The 16,074-nt window shown below is 39.4% G+C and overlaps 1 protein-coding gene across 1 annotated transcript; it reads left to right on the top strand.

The window, feature by feature from the left end:
* Positions 1-547: 547 nt before the first annotated feature.
* ppm1aa (protein phosphatase, Mg2+/Mn2+ dependent, 1Aa) lies at positions 548-14,983 on the top strand. Its single transcript, XM_079842825.1, has 6 exons — positions 548-866; positions 5,731-6,602; positions 7,537-7,654; positions 7,745-7,856; positions 9,457-9,514; positions 11,573-14,983. Exons 2-6 carry the CDS (start codon positions 5,748-5,750, stop codon positions 11,600-11,602), a joined length of 1,173 nt encoding a protein of 390 aa, XP_079698951.1. The 5' UTR covers positions 548-866; positions 5,731-5,747; the 3' UTR covers positions 11,603-14,983.
* Positions 14,984-16,074: the final 1,091 nt, after the last annotated feature.

Raw genomic sequence — 16,074 nt, 5'->3', positions numbered from 1 at the left:
TAGATAGATAGATAGATAGATAGATAGATAGATAGATAGATAGATAGATAGATAGATAGATAGATAGATAGATAGATAGATAGATAGATAGATAGATAGATAGATAGATAGATAGTATTCATCCTGTATTATATAAATAATTGCATAGCTGTTTGCATTCATCCTTTTGAAAACAATTTGAACTCTATAGTTTGACATGTTTATCTGTTATCGTTTTATTTTCCACCTAATATATTAACACCCAAGGGTTTCTGTTATTATGTGGCTCTGGGAACTTTCTGTTCAGTCTCAGTTATAGGATTAAAAATTACAAAAATGACCAGAGTCTGTGACAGATTAAGGATGCAGGATTGATGACGGGGTGATAGTCGTAAAACAATTATGTACCGAGAAATTAATGAATGAATGAACGACTAAGGGCGATATTGATGACAGAATGGTGTACGCATTGAGGGGTGATGTACAGATGGAGGGGTGATGTTGATGTTGATGGAGGGATGATGATGATGATGATGATGTCATTCTTTTAAGTGCGCAGCCCTTCTGAATCCACATCCGGGTCCTGTGCTGCTGCTGGTGTGCAGAGATTCGGTCCCGAACACAGCGGACCAAAACAGCGGTCAAACCCGACACTTTCCACTTTCCAATTACATTCAGGACGCAGAATAAATGGGAATTATGCATCCCTGGTTTAAACAGATAAGGGTGATCCTCTCGTTCACAGACTGAATGCAGAGCAAAACAATCCGCCAGCCTCTCTCTCTTTCACCACCGACGCGCTCCGTTTATATCTCTATCTTTCTTTTCGTCCTATCTGTTTTTTTTCCTCCTCCACTACAGAACTCTCCAGGACTTATTTTTAGGGGGTAAGTGTCTGCGCTCTTGTAATATACCTATGTGAATGACAGAGCTAGCCTGTTAGCATGTATGCTAAGGGAGTAAGCGGGTGTTGTGTGAGCTCAGCGGGCTGACCTGTTGTATGTAGCCGTCGCATGGTGCACTGAGGGCCGCAGATCTGACAGCCTAAGCCCAAGGCTTCACATGGGCCGCCCGTTAGCATTTAGCCTGTTAGCTTGTCCTACCCCAGACATAAGCAATGGGATCCTGTCAGATCCTTAATCGTTATTTTTCCCGATTACACCCACTAACATATTTTACGTCGTCGAAACATTACAATCAAACTGAATGAACCCAAACGTCTGTGTTAGCATGAAGCTAGCGTGCTACTATGCTCGCGACACCATGACGTAATGCGGAATAGGGGCGCGTGAACATGCGGCAGGTCTGCACGCGGCACGCGCAGATTTTCAGTTCAGTGCTGTTCAGAAGTACAAAGAACAAGGGCAAAGAACATTGATTCCCCATATCTCACTGTAAAACGTGAACGCAATCTAGCTGGAACCCCACTTAGACCAGATTTACAGAAAGTGTACCTGTCAAAAATATACCTGTCAAACCGTGTTCAAGGCTGGTGTTGTATAAATTGCACTGGTGTTGTGTTCAGAGTGAGCTGTGATTTATTATGGGTGGTGAACAATTGCCATTGAATGCGTTTGTGCTTGTCTATTTTTAGTATGCGAGTGTGTAGTGTGCATAGCAGTGTGTTAGCTGACGGCCATACATGGCTGGGAAGCCGCAGAATGTGCGTCTGCCTGCCCCTGTGACGGTGTGTGTATGTTTACACTTGTTACTTGTGCCCGGTGCCGGTGGCATGTCATAGTTTATTTCTAAAGTGGCCACTGGCATGACAAGACTTTTGTAATTTCAGTCATCATGAATTATAAATAGAGGCCTCTTGCTGGGCGTGTCACTATGTGTGTGTGTTTACACTTGATTTGTTAGCGTTAAACTTCCCATTAAACCAATTGTTTAAATTAGACATGACCATTCACCATGTCTATTTTCTAAACTAATGTTATTGATCCTATTGCGAATGAGTAATTCATACATACATATGTTTTAATTTAGACCAAAATGTCAATGGGATCTTTCAGTGAAACAGGACAGACTTCTCTCTGGCGGTGACAAATGCTGGACAATCATTTATTCCTCTTAAATTCCGCCCCCTCCATCCAATCAACAACCAATGATTAGAACCAAGTCATGCCCTTCATTTTTCTTTTTCAATAATCCGTTTCCGCCACTGAATTAAAAATAATAATAATTGTGAATTCTTTCAAATACTTTTTTCTCAGAATTGCATGATATAAACTCGCAATTGAGTCAGAATTGTGAGATATAAAGTCGTAATTTCGTAACAAATTTCCCCCTTGAAATTGGACTTCATAACTCGCAATTGCAAGTTTTTATATCTCACAATTCCGACTTTTCGAGAAGGGTATAGCTGCAGCCTGAGCTGTTTCCAAAATCGCATACTGTCTGAGTAGGTTTTACATTTGAATTTGAACTTGCATCACGACTGTTAAAAAAGTGTGTTCTATGTAGAAAGAACGTGTATAGTATAAATGTAATCCGGATGTACTACATCCACCATGTTGTCATTATCATGTGACCTACCAGCGTCAGTTGCATCCCTTCACCTCCATTGGAATAGTAAAGTGTCCATCGAATGTGCACTTCAGAATCTCGGTGGAAGTAGTAGGTCATCCAGGGACTTTTCGTCTACTGTTTTTTCGAATAATACTACTCTGTAACTCTTTTTCGCATACAATATTGTAGGGAAGTATTCAATTTCGGATGCAGTGCTGGAGATGTCCAAATGGGGGTGGGAGCTCCAAAATATGGCGTGGCCTTCTCCCATTGACAGACAAGCACATGACACGCCCCCAAAGCCCAACCTGTTTAGCGCAAACTCCGCCCTGCAGCTGATTCTAAAGTTTTCATTGGTCAATCAAAGTGCTGATTTCCTACACAATGCAACAACAAATACTAACCCCAAAGAAAATGGCAGTTATGAGATCGCCGAGCCGGCCTGTCCGTAGCTCCCCGACTGATCCTCACTGGACAATGGGACCTTTCTAGTTGCACCCAGCATCACTGCCTCCTCCTACCACCTCCTATCTCAAGCCCTGGGACGCCTCTGTCGCTTGGAACAAAGTGATACAGTAAAATAGCAATTGCAAATGTATATCATGCAATTCTGTTTTATTTCTCACAATTGCACATTTATTTCCCGCAATTCTGACTTTATAACTCAAGAGTTTATCTCTTCCTCAGAATTGTGAGATGTCAATTCACAATTGTGAGGGAAAAAAAGCTGAATTTCGAGATAAAAAGTCAGTTATCTTTAAATTGTTTTATTCTGTGGCAGAAACATGCTTCTATAGATATAATCTACTTCAAAACATGTAAGAAAAGACCTGGGGCCTCATTTATAAACGTTGCGTACGCACAAAAGAAGGCGTACGCCGCAATAATTGGTATTTATGAAAAGCAAACTTGATGGGAAAATGTGCGGTCCTTCACGCAAGCTCTGACCCAGGCAGGCGTACGCACAAAAACGTGTGAAATGAGAAATGGCGACACCGTCGGCAGATGGAAGAAACATGTGAAAGTGTGTGAAACTGTAGACCGTTGTGTAAAAGAAATGGCAATACTGCCTCTCATAAATAACATGAAGACTTCACAAAGCAAGTCTTACAATTTACAGCCTACACGAACACCCGTTTGATCGATCTGCAGTGTAAAACAAACAAAATCAAACGAAAATTACAACAGAAATGCAAATTAACACATATTTGCAAAAAGAAAAGGGAAATATGTTCTGCAATAATATTGGCATGTTATGCAGTTCATCCTCATAAATAATATGGTAAACAGAACGAAATAATGTGCAAAACTGATATTCTCGTCAATGTGTCCGTCTGGCGGAGCAGATATAGATGCAATTAGATAGACAGATAGATAGATAATAAGGGAGATATATAGATAAATAGATAGATAGATGTATTAATTGTCCACTGGGGAAAGTTGTTTTCATAGTAAAAATTCTTCATCAGCTACGGAATCATGGTATTAATGCATATGCCTTTTTTTTGTTTTATTTTTGATAAAATAACGTATGACGAATATCTCAACCATTCAGAAAGCGGTAAGACATTACATTTGCACTGAACTATTTCCGATTTCCACGTAGATAATAACCGACATCTGTAGCTTGTCAGATGCAATTAAATGGATGGAAATAAAATGCCCCATCACAATGCGTAATGACGCACAATGGCTGATCTTGAACTCTTAGAAGATGTGGCAAATGGAAGGATTCGGAGTGAACGCATCTTCAGACAGCAAGAAGACTTGCTGGCAAACGAGGACACACTCTGGCGATGGAGCGCTAGACGCTTTTTTGCCTCGACTTTGATGTCCGACCATTTCTTTTTTATTTCGGCCATGGTCCGAGTTTGTGAGGCTACAGCATTTACGGCGTCTGCAACCTTTTGCCACTCAAGTGCCTCTTTGGCATTAGTAATGCCCACACTGTGCCCTCCAAAACAACATTTTTCTCCTCTTTTCCACCTCGCCAACGATAACTTCTACTTCACATTGAGTGAAGTTACGTTTTTTTTTAATTTCCTCTCTGTTTGCCATGATTTCGCAATCGATGAATATAAACTTGGGCTTTTCACGGACTATTTATGGGCAGCTATGGGCGTGAAGTGGCAAAAGCTGCGCTACATTTAGAATTGATTGTGATTTATTAAGGGAAAACTGTGTAGGATGTGCGTGCGCACGGTTTTATAAATTCGAATATTTCTGTGCGTACGCACGTCCTATATTTCATCCGTACGCCACTTCTGACGCAAATCCTACGCAAAGTTTTATAAATGAGGCCCCAGGTGCTACTTCCATTTCATTGATCTGACTGTCAAAAACCACCTTCTGATTTCAGACTATTAATTAGCTTATACATCACTAACAGGTGGCAGAATGAATGGGACGACTATAAAAATAATACACTGTATGAAATAAACCCCAGTATAAAAAGAAGTATCTTCCATAACTTCAAATCACGACATGACCAAGTCGCCTTCACTAGGTGCCGACTGGGTCACTCAAGACTTTCCTCCTTCCTCCTTTGTCTCTCGAGTCACGTTCCTTTGACAGTTAAATATATTCTGTTAGACTGTAATTTTTATGAGGCTGTTAGAAAACATTTTTATTCCGAAAAATGTTTACATGGAATATTTCAGAATGTATCAACTGAATGTATTTGCGATTTTCTATCTTATGTCAAGTTGAAATGTTTTATATAGAAATTTACATTTTATGGATTGTGAAAATTAATTGATTATGTAAAAAGCCACTAAAATGGCGTTAAAAATGTAATAAACAAACTATACAATTTCATTGAAACTTTAATTTCATCAGTAGTCATTGTCAGTGTCTGATGAAAAATGTAATATTTGTGATTTAAAAAATAAAACCCTGTGCTCGTGCTTGTGAAGTTTACTGTGCTTGTTTGTAGGAAAGCACAATTTGGCCTGCACCATTTATATGGTTTTTAATGTTAACATTTAATAAAAACATTTAAATAAAGCGTGTTTGATTACAGTTTTTGCAATAGTATTGAAAACTGATAATGTTTGAGAATTGTGAAATTTTACTGGTATTGACTGCAGAAATTTGGCACCATGGCAACTCTATACAAAATAAATGTTTCCATGAATCGTGCAAGCCGAAGTCTGGCACGGTTGAGACACAAATGGAGATTCAGTTTGGCGCCGTTTTTTGCATAGAATTACTCATCATTCTTGACCTTTTCTGTTCCAGATTCCTAAGCAGCAGAGATGGGTGCATTTCTCGATAAGCCAAAGATGGAGAAACATAACGCACATGGGAATGGCAACAGCCTGCGCTACGGCTTGAGCAGCATGCAAGGCTGGCGTGTAGAGATGGAGGATGCGCATACCGCTGTCATCGGTCTGCCCAATGGCCTGGACCCCTGGTCGTTCTTTGCTGTTTATGACGGGCATGCGGGATCGCAGGTCGCGCGTTACTGCTGCGAGCACCTCCTGGAGCACATCACCAGCAACCCTGACTTCCAGGGTGGAGGCGGAGGAGGGGGTCCAGCTGTGGAGCCCAACGTGGACAGCGTGAAATGCGGAATCCGTACGGGTTTCCTGCAGATCGACGATCACATGCGGCAGATCTCGGAGAAGAAACACGGTGGCGCCGACCGCAGTGGCTCGACGGCCGTCGGTGTGATGCTCTCACCCCGCCACATCTACTTTATCAACTGCGGAGATTCACGGGGGTTGCTGAGTCGTGGAGGGGCTGTGCACTTCTTCACACAGGACCACAAACCCAGCAACCCCCTGGAGAAGGAGAGGATCCAGAACGCTGGAGGATCTGTGATGATCCAGCGCGTCAATGGATCCCTGGCGGTGTCCAGGGCTCTGGGGGACTTTGACTATAAGTGTGTTCATGGTAAGGGTCCCACGGAGCAGCTGGTGTCGCCAGAGCCTGAGGTGTATGCTATTGAGCGGTCGGAGACGGAGGACGAGTTTATTGTTCTTGCTTGCGATGGGATCTGGGATGTGATGGCCAATGAGGAGCTGTGCGATTTTGTTCGTTCACGACTTGAGGTGACTGACGATCTGGAGAGGGTCTGCAATGAAATTGTAGATACCTGTTTGTACAAGGTAAGTGTAAACGGACCAGTGAGAATTCTTTTGTCTATTAAAAACATAAAAAATATCACAACAGGAGCTGATTCAGAAATCACACTTGTTGATGGTTCACAGTATTTTATGCAATACGTTTGCATAAAAATGGCATAATATTGAACAAATAAAGAAATTAATACCTTTATTCAGCAAGGATGCATTCAGTTTTGAACTTTCTATTCATGAAATAATCCTGAATGCAAATATAACGGTTTCCTCAAAAATATTAAGCAGCACAACTGCTTTCAAAATTGATAATAGCAAATAAGCATATTAGAATAATTTTTGAAGGATCATCTGACTGAAGACTGGCGTAATGATGCTGAAAATTCAGCTTTGCCATCCCAGGAATAAGTTTCTTTTAAAAATATATTAAAAGATTAAATAGTTGTTTTAAATTGTAATTGCATGAGGTCTTTAAAAATAAATAAATATATATATACACATTGAAAAGACCTCAAACTTTCTTACGCTGAAATGTATTGATGGTTTTTGATGATCAAGTGTTTTGAATTGGTGTTCAGAAGAACCATTTCATGCTTTTCATCTTTAGAAAGATCTTTCTTACTCTCCATATTGCATGAGAACTGGGACTTGCTGAATAATGTGGAACAACCTCTTTAAGTAGGGTTTCCATTTACCGAAGTAGACCTGGCAAACTAGGCTATTTAACAAACCTGTCTGAGATTGATACAAGTTATCTAAAAAGATATGGAGAAATAAAACAAACATTTTCTTTGAGAAACTAAAATCTGAATGTTTATCTTATTGAAATCTTACTGATCTTACTGTTAAAAAAAGGTTTCCATTGAGGGAGTGTTCATAACACAATCTTAGCTCCTATCTGTTCTTTTAGTTCTATGTGGTCGTCATTTTGATTAACCGCCTCCCTTCTTCTGTGATTGGACAGGGAAGTCGTGACAACATGAGTGTTGTGTTGGTGTGTTTCGTCAGTGCACCAAAGGTTTCCCCTGAAGCTGTCAAAAGGGAGGCAGAGCTTGATAAATACCTAGAGAGCCGAGTAGAAGGTATGAGCTAACCGTTCAAAACTTATTAAACAAATTCAGTCATTTAACTGGACCATACTTGATTGCTCTGAATTGTTGTTGATATAACAGAGATCCTGAAGAGGCAGGGGGACGAAGGTGTGCCCGACCTGGTACATGTGATGCGCACATTAGCGTCTGAGAGCATCCCCAACCTACCACCTGGAGGAGAGCTGGCCAGCAAGTTAGTACCGCACATCTCTTCCTCTTTCTTTACCTCTAGTTTCAAAACCTAGTGATTCTCCCATCCAGCACTTTTTTCAATAATACACTATGGTTCAAAAACTTTTCAACTGTGTTGCGTACACTCACCTAAAGGATTATTAGGATCACCTGTTCAATTTCTCATTAATGCAATTATCAAATCAACCAATCACATGGCAGTTGCTTCAATGCATTTAGGGGTGTGGTCCTGGTCAAGACAATCTCCTGAACTCCAAACTGAATGTCAGAATGGGAAAGAAAGGTGATTTAAGCAATTTTGAGCGTGGCATGGTTGTTGGTGCCAGACGGGCCAGTCTGAGTATTTCACAATCTGCTCAGTTACTGGGATTTTCACGCACAACCATTTCTAGGGTTTACAAAGAATGGTGTGAAAAGGGAAAAACATCCAGTATGCGGCAGTCCTGTGGGCGAAAATGCCTTGTTGATGCTAGAGGTCAGAGGAGAATGGGCCGACTGATTCAAGCTGATAGAAGAGCAACTTTGACTGAAATAACCACTCGTTACAACCAAGGTATGCAGCAAAGCATTTGTGAAGCCACAACACGCACAACCTTGAGGCGGATGGGCTACAACAGCAGAAGACCCCACCGGGTACCACTCATCTACACTACAAATAGGAAAAAGAGGCTACAATTTGCACGAGCTCACCAAAATTGGACAGTTGAAGACTGGAAAAATGTTTCCTGGTCTGATGAGTCTCGATTTCTGTTGAGACATTCAGATGGAATGAGAACATGGATCCATCATGCCTTGTTACCTCTGTGCAGGCTGGTGGTGGTGGTGTAATGGTGTGGGGGATGTTTTCTTGGCACACTTTAGGCCCCTTAGCGCCAATTGGGCATCGTTTAAATGCCACGGCCTACCTGAGCATTGTTTCTGACCATGTCCATCCCTTTATGACCACCATGTACCCATACTCTGATGGCTACTTCCAGCAGGATAATTCACCATGTCACAAATCTCAAATCATTTCAAATTGGTTTCTTGAACATGACAATGAGTTCACTGTACTAAAATGGCCCCCACAGTCACCAGATCTCAACCCAATAGAGCATCTTTGGGATGTGGTGGAACGGGAGCTTCGTGCCCTGGATGTGCATCCCACAAATCTCCATCAACTGCAAGATGCTATCCTATCAATATGGGCCAACATTTCTAAAGAATGCTTTCAGGACCTTGTTGAATCAATGCCACGTAGAATTAAGGCAGTTCTGAAGGCGAAAGGGGGTCAAACACAGTATTAGTATGGGGTGTTCCTAATAATCCTTTAGATGAGTGTATTTCTGTCATATTTCACCCCAAAATCAGAATTGTAGTTGGTTCAGGCTTTTAGAGTGCGTTACACGACAACAATGTAATAAAAAAGGAAAAGTTTTCCCTTAACGTTTTGTTGTGTAAATGAACGGACAGAAATTTTACATTTTTAGTTGAAAACAAAAAATTCCATTTTGTTTTGAATTAGGGCAGCTCAGCTGATTTTTTTTTTGCGACAGAGGCGAAAGTTCTTTCCCTCTCTTTCTTCCCTCAGAAGCTCATACATTTTTCTGTATTTGTTATAGGCGGAGTGTAATTGAAGCAGTATACAACAAACTTAACCCATACAGGAACGAGGATACAGTGAGTACACCAGCCTGATCCTGTGTGTGTATAAACGCTGGGATTTTTGCTTGCATGATTTTTTGTTGTGCTCTAGAATTCAGTCACATTGCACGATTATGTTGTTTGTCACCTCCTCAAGTGTTCCATTCTTTTGTTCTTTCATTTGTGCATGTTTCCATCCTTTACTGATGGTGCTGTATATGCTGAGCTGTGCTTGGGAATGGGTTGGTTGAGTGCAGGGTGGAGCCCTTCGAATTTGTTGGTCAAATTCATTTTTTGATTCAATAGAACTTCTTAAACGTTTTTGAATAAAGTTATCATGGATTGATTAGATCAGGGGTGTCCAATCTTGCTCCTAGAGGGCCACTGTCCTGCAGAGTTCAGCTCCAACCCCAGTTAAACACACCTGAACCAGCGAATCAAGCTCTTATTAGGCATATTAGAAACTTTCAGACAGGTGTGTTGAGGCAAATTGGAGCAAAACTCTGCAGGACAGTGGCCCTCCAAGACCAACTTTGGACACCCCTGGATTAGTTGATTATAGCTTTCTTGATTCAGTACAGATCTTGATCTTAAAAAGGACCTTACAAAAGATGTACAAAAGAACAGTCAATACCAGAAAACAATTCTAGAATACTATCAGTTTCGATACCACAGCAAAAATGAATATGCTATCTAACACGCTTCTTTATATAAAAATGTTACAATATTCAATTAAAACAATGATGTAGTCTTCAAGCATAGACTTATATATAGACTTTATATATGTACTTGCTACTGAAACTTTTCTTATCACTAGTGGCAAATGATTACAAAATTTAAACTTGACTGATAGTGTAAGAACTGACTGAAAATCAGGTACCTCAGGTGCTCTTAACTTCAGCACTCATCACTTTTCTGACGCTTTTCATGACTCCCAGCCTTGACCTGCCACACCTCAGGCTGCTCTTCCAGTTAGTGCCAAATAAGTGTTAAAAAACCAGTTCAGGCCTTCCCAAAATAACAATGGAACAACGTTTTGTCATTTTCTTCTCCTTCACATTCATTTGATGTTTTGTTGATGTCATATTCATGTTTATAAGGTTTAGTTCAGCCTGCTAAGTGTGAACTACGGTGGGTTGGTGTGTGCACTGATGGGCTAAAGTTGTTTGAGCCATTGTTGATATTTGTCTTTCTTTCTTTTCGGGTGCTGCTTTGCTTTTAGGTGCAGCCTCATAGATTGCTGGGGTTGGGTACACACCCTGTAGGTTTTTATTGAGGAAGACATTTCTTTTTCTGTTCTACAAAATGATTAACTCTTTCCCCGCCAGCATTTTTCTGGTGTAAAATAGGTCCGGATAGGCTGTCGTGACTCCAATGCCTGTTTTCCAAATACCGATTAAGTCTTGGACTGAACTGATGTGGTAATGTAATCCTAAAACAAGACTTGAGCAAATCTGAATTTGGGAAACTATCACAACAGAGCCCAAAATAAAAGGCCTCTCTTTTGGATCTGTCTGGGTCCAAGTATGTATATGATTCAATGTAGGACACTGTGATGTAGCTAAAACAATGATTTCTCTTTATCTTAATATGTAATAAATTGCATACACTGAAGACAGCACAAATATGCTAGATTATTTTTTTAAATTAAATATTCAAAGAATTAATCCTGCATTTTACATGCTTATCTCGAGTGTGTCTCAAGTCCTGTTCACACTGACTGCGATTTTATTTCTGGAGATCGCCGTTCTGACCAAGTGATTAATGCTCCTAAAGTGGGGCTTTTTTGCACAAGATCCCAAAATAGCCTATTGGCACAAACAGTGCTGTAATTTCTGTCAGTTGCAATCAGCATATCAGTTTGGCCATTTAAACCCAAGATTTCCATCATTTCCATCCGCATTTCCTAGAATCATTCCTGATTTATCTTCCTCTTGTTTCAAACTGTGTCTCACACACACACACACACACACACACACACACACACACACACACACACACACACACACACACACACACACACGTTTTCCTGAGTGGTTGGCAGTTGGAGCTTGGTGGCATCTCACAGCTGCTCTCCTCCTCTCTCCATTCAAGGACTCTGCATCCACGGATGACATGTGGTAGCCCCGCCACTTTAAACACTGCACAGAGTTTACAACCCTCCAGAACCCTGCACAACAACCTTTCCTACAGGACCCGGCACCAGATCCCTGCACAAGAACCCTCAACTACTACAGGACCTGCACAAGAACCCTACCACAGCTCAGCTCAGCTGCTCTGGACTGTTCGGAGGAGGAGGAAGAGGAAGGGAATGAGGGCTCCCTCCCTTTGTTCACATAATGTTCCCTCTCAGTGCAAGGCAATGGTACCTTCTGGAAATTTTCTGCATACTCTTTTGTCCCGAATCACTCTCTTCCCAAAACCTTTTACGCTTACCATCACCCTCTTAAAAAAAAATCCAACACTTTTTTTTTTTCCATTTAAATAATTGTTTTTGGTGTAATTAATTTGATTCACATTTCCTAGTGTGTTTGTATATTTCAGCTTTTATTTCTGTGAAGTGCAATTGTCTTGTACAAAGAAAAAGCCTGTATCAAATGCAGCTTGAGTTTTAAGTTTATAAAAAAGAAAAGAAAAAAGGCACACTTTTATGCCCTGCCTGCTTTTGTTTCCTCTCCAACCGCTGAAGCCCAACACGTCTGCCTCTCATCTGCCTCCCCTATTTTCTTTTCTTTCACCCCCCCCCCCCTTTTTTTTTTAAAAAACAAAAACAAAATATAATTTTTTGTATTGTTACTTTTTAAGTGAAACGGGTAAATGATATGGGCTCACAGCACAGTACAGTAAGCTTTTTTGTAAATCTCTCAGCACAGATGACAGTAATCGTTATGTTCTCTCAGTACTACTGTTTTTCTTTTTCTGGTGGGGTGGGTCTTTTGTTTTTGCCCCTTATTTTTCTGAGGAAACCGCTTTAACTTACTTAAGCTAAGCTGAAATTGTGTGCATGTTTGTGTGTGTGTGTGAACGAGTGCGTCAGATGAGAAATCAGTGGTTTGTGTTGTGTGTATGTGTGTTTAAGAGGGTGCATGTTTGAGCCACCAAACTATTTCCATAGTGCAAGGTGTATGTGTGTGTGTCTGTTGTAACCTGATGGGCTAAAACTTCTCTCTTTTATCATCAACACTAGAACTCTTCTCTACAGTGTTCTGCACTACCGCAGCTCTTGATTTTTTTTTTTATTTTTTTAATTTAAGTTGGCCTGGGAGCATCTTAGAGATTCTCCTGAACTTGCTGGAAAAAGCAAATGTTAAGCACTCAGAACTGAGACAGGCCGTCTTAAGTGAGTGTATGTGTTCGGTTATCAATGCGTATTGTGTGACTGGATGTATGTGTGAGATTGCATGTTTATTGTGCTTAAAATTATGTGGGTTTTAATGGGGATTTTAGGCTTTTGACACAAATATATAAGGCTTTAGCTATCGCTCGCTCACCCATCTGCACTGCTGAGAGAGTGAATGCAAGTTTAACACTCAACTCTCAGATTTTTCTTCTTATACCATTCGCTTCATCTTGTATTGATTTATGTTATATGTTTCTTTATTTGGATGTGGTGTTTTTTTTCTCTCAAAGAACAAATCCAGTGTGATGCAGTGAGCTGGCCTGGTTTTGGGCAGAGCCTACATGTGTTCCTCTGACCAATAGGGAGCGCAACAGAGTACTGTTTGCTGCTAAAGTGTGTGATTGAATCATTCGTTCATTCATTCGAATGCTCTTAGTTTATATCCTCCTGCACCTTTTCACATTTCCCCCCCAATGCTGTATGTAACATAGTTCTGAATTAATTTAATTGTATTGTTTTCAAAGAGATTGCCGCTTGTTAATTTGTCCTAAGATTGTCTGAAACGTGACATGGTAAAAATCAAACCCCCTGCGTCCTTATCTCCCCAAACTAAATCTTTTATGTATGGAATAGATTCTATGAACATGAATTCCCTTGCGTCTGATAAATATAAGTTAGCTTTTTGTCTAATCCCGTATATTTGCATACTGAAAAAAAAGGGTAGGTAAAATGATCACTTCTTTGAGTGTTTTTTTTGTGAATCTCACAGGGTGATTTATTAAACTTTAAAACTAATACTGTAACAAAATGACAATCTAACAGTGTATAGCTAATGTAAACGGAAAGAAATCTCCTTGTATCCTCTATGCTTTCGGCTTGTTATAACACGGGCTTAAAGATAGTTGTGTTTGTGTGTGGAATGGTAAGCTGTGTGTTTTTCCCCAGCTGGAATATTGTGTAATAGGAGGATTTACGAAATGAATCTAAAATTAACAGGACATTTTAGGATGGTCTTAGAGGCCAAGATGTGTTCATGTGTCTTTTTAAGCTTTTTTGCGTCCGAAAAGCTGTGTGAAATCACTTTAGGAATGTAGACATGAGGAACGACGACTCTTAATAGGATGCTGTTGGTTTGCTTAACCCTCGTTTTGGCTTTATAAGGAATTTAAACTCTCATGTAAAAAAAAAATTGACAAATGACGTGACTCTGAGATGTTTTTGCAATGCATTTTGTTGTATTTATACAGTTTTGAGATTCATAAATTGCTATTATATAGGTTCCCCCTCATTGTTTGTAAGGCGTCCAGATGTTTTTAGAAAAAATCAAATACACTGTTTTTTGTTTTGTTTTTAAAGCTTCAATATTGTCATGAGTACAAGTCCATTAAGTATGGAGAGGTTATATAATGGCTTACAATGAAACATACAAGTTATAGGTGATTAGATATGTTTATGAATGTGTTTTTACTGTTATGTCTTGTCACTCAAGTCGACAAGGGCATTTCACAAGGAATTTAAGTGACGTTGCGTTTGGTAATTGCGCGTAGATTTGCTTTCTTTTGCTAAACGTGTCACAAACAGTTTTATGCCCCGTGTTTTAGGTTTATGCTCTGAAATCCTATTTCTGTGGTCGCTAGCTCTGTAGTGTTTGCTTGGTAGCTCATTTTAGTTGATTTATCCGGACCTGCCTTCTAATGTATAAACCAAGTTATTAATGCAGCCTTAATGCCTCCTGCAAAACCCCACCCCCAAACCCTTGGCTTTACTCTTATATTACAGAGCTCTCTACACAAACACACCACAATTTTGTGCTAAAGGGAACTAAATTTTCTAGCACGGTGTGTAATCCAGTGGCTTGGCCTCTCACATTCTCATAGACACACGTATGGTATTTTACTCTCGTGAAATCTCACCTCCTACCCCGACAGGATTATTTTTGCTGATTTCAGTCATCTGCTGTCCTCATAAGCTAAGCTATTTTTGTTAAATAATTGATATGTATATTTGTATTCATTTATAAATATGTACACAAAATGAAGTGAGTAATCAAGGATAATCTCTCCTCCCTGTAACCCACTGTGACCCACTGGTCATCCTCTAACTGTTCCACTGTCCATTTTTGTTGTTTTAATCTTTTCAGACTGGAAATAAACCTATTTTATTTGAAAAAAAAAAAAAACAAGTTGTGTAGTTGTTTATTTATCTGGCTTTTCCCCCATTCCCTCGTTGTTTTGATTATACACAGATTATGCAATTATACATGGATTAAAAATATTAGGAAATTACAGCTAACAATCAAAGAAGGATGTGTCCTAAAGGGAAATTATACGAAAGGGTTGTTTTAATATCAATATCCTAGAGCAGGGGTTTTCAAAGGGTCCGGGGACCTCCAGAAGGTTCTAAGGGGTCCCCGAAAAATTTCAGAGACTAAAAAGACAAAGCAAAAATTGTTAAAGTCTACTGAAAATACTGTTTCATTTCTAAATTTTTCTCCTTTATACATACTTTCTAGAATTGTATATGTTTGCTTTGTATCTTCCGAGTCAGCAGTATTCCTAACGCAGTATGTAAGATGCTTGCGTACATTTATTGTGAAAGTTGCTTATACAAATAATTTGTAATTGAAAATGTATTCTTCAGGTTTATACATTAAGTATAGCCAATTTAAGTTTAGAAACAATATGTCACTCTTACTATTTATCTAACAGTTTAAATGTTTTTTTCATACATAAAAATATATAGATTGATTTTAGGAAGGGGGTCCCTCATAAAAGGTTCATCATATTTGTTTGAAAACCCCTGTCCTGGAGGGATTGGGATTTGTACACTACCAGTTTTTTTTCTTTTTCTTTTAGGATTATGCAGCACAACAATTTTCAACATTGATAATGTTAAGATATGTTTCTTTGAGCATATGACAGCATATTAGAATGATTTCTGAAGGATCACATGACACTGAAGACTGGAGTAATGATGCTGAAAATTCAGCTTCATCATCAGGAATACATTTTTTTTTACAATATTACTGATTTTACTGTATTTTTTATCAAATAAATGCAGAATCTCTTTCAGAGGCTTCTTTCAAAACCATTAAAATATTCGTATGACCCCCAAACCTTTTAACTGTGCAGATTCAATTCAGTTGCAGATTTCCATTAATTATTTCTGAATTGACTTTAGTTTTTGTATTTAGTCTTAAAAATGTGTTTTAATGCTGTTCACTGTTCACATATTTAAACAATTCATTTTGATTTAA

The sequence above is a fragment of the Gobio gobio genome (assembly GCF_949357685.1).
Source record: "Gobio gobio genome assembly, chromosome: 18".
Lineage (NCBI taxonomy): Eukaryota > Metazoa > Chordata > Actinopteri > Cypriniformes > Gobionidae > Gobio > Gobio gobio.
The sequence above is the reverse complement of the archived record's forward strand: the minus strand, read 5'-3'. Positions and strand labels throughout refer to the sequence as shown.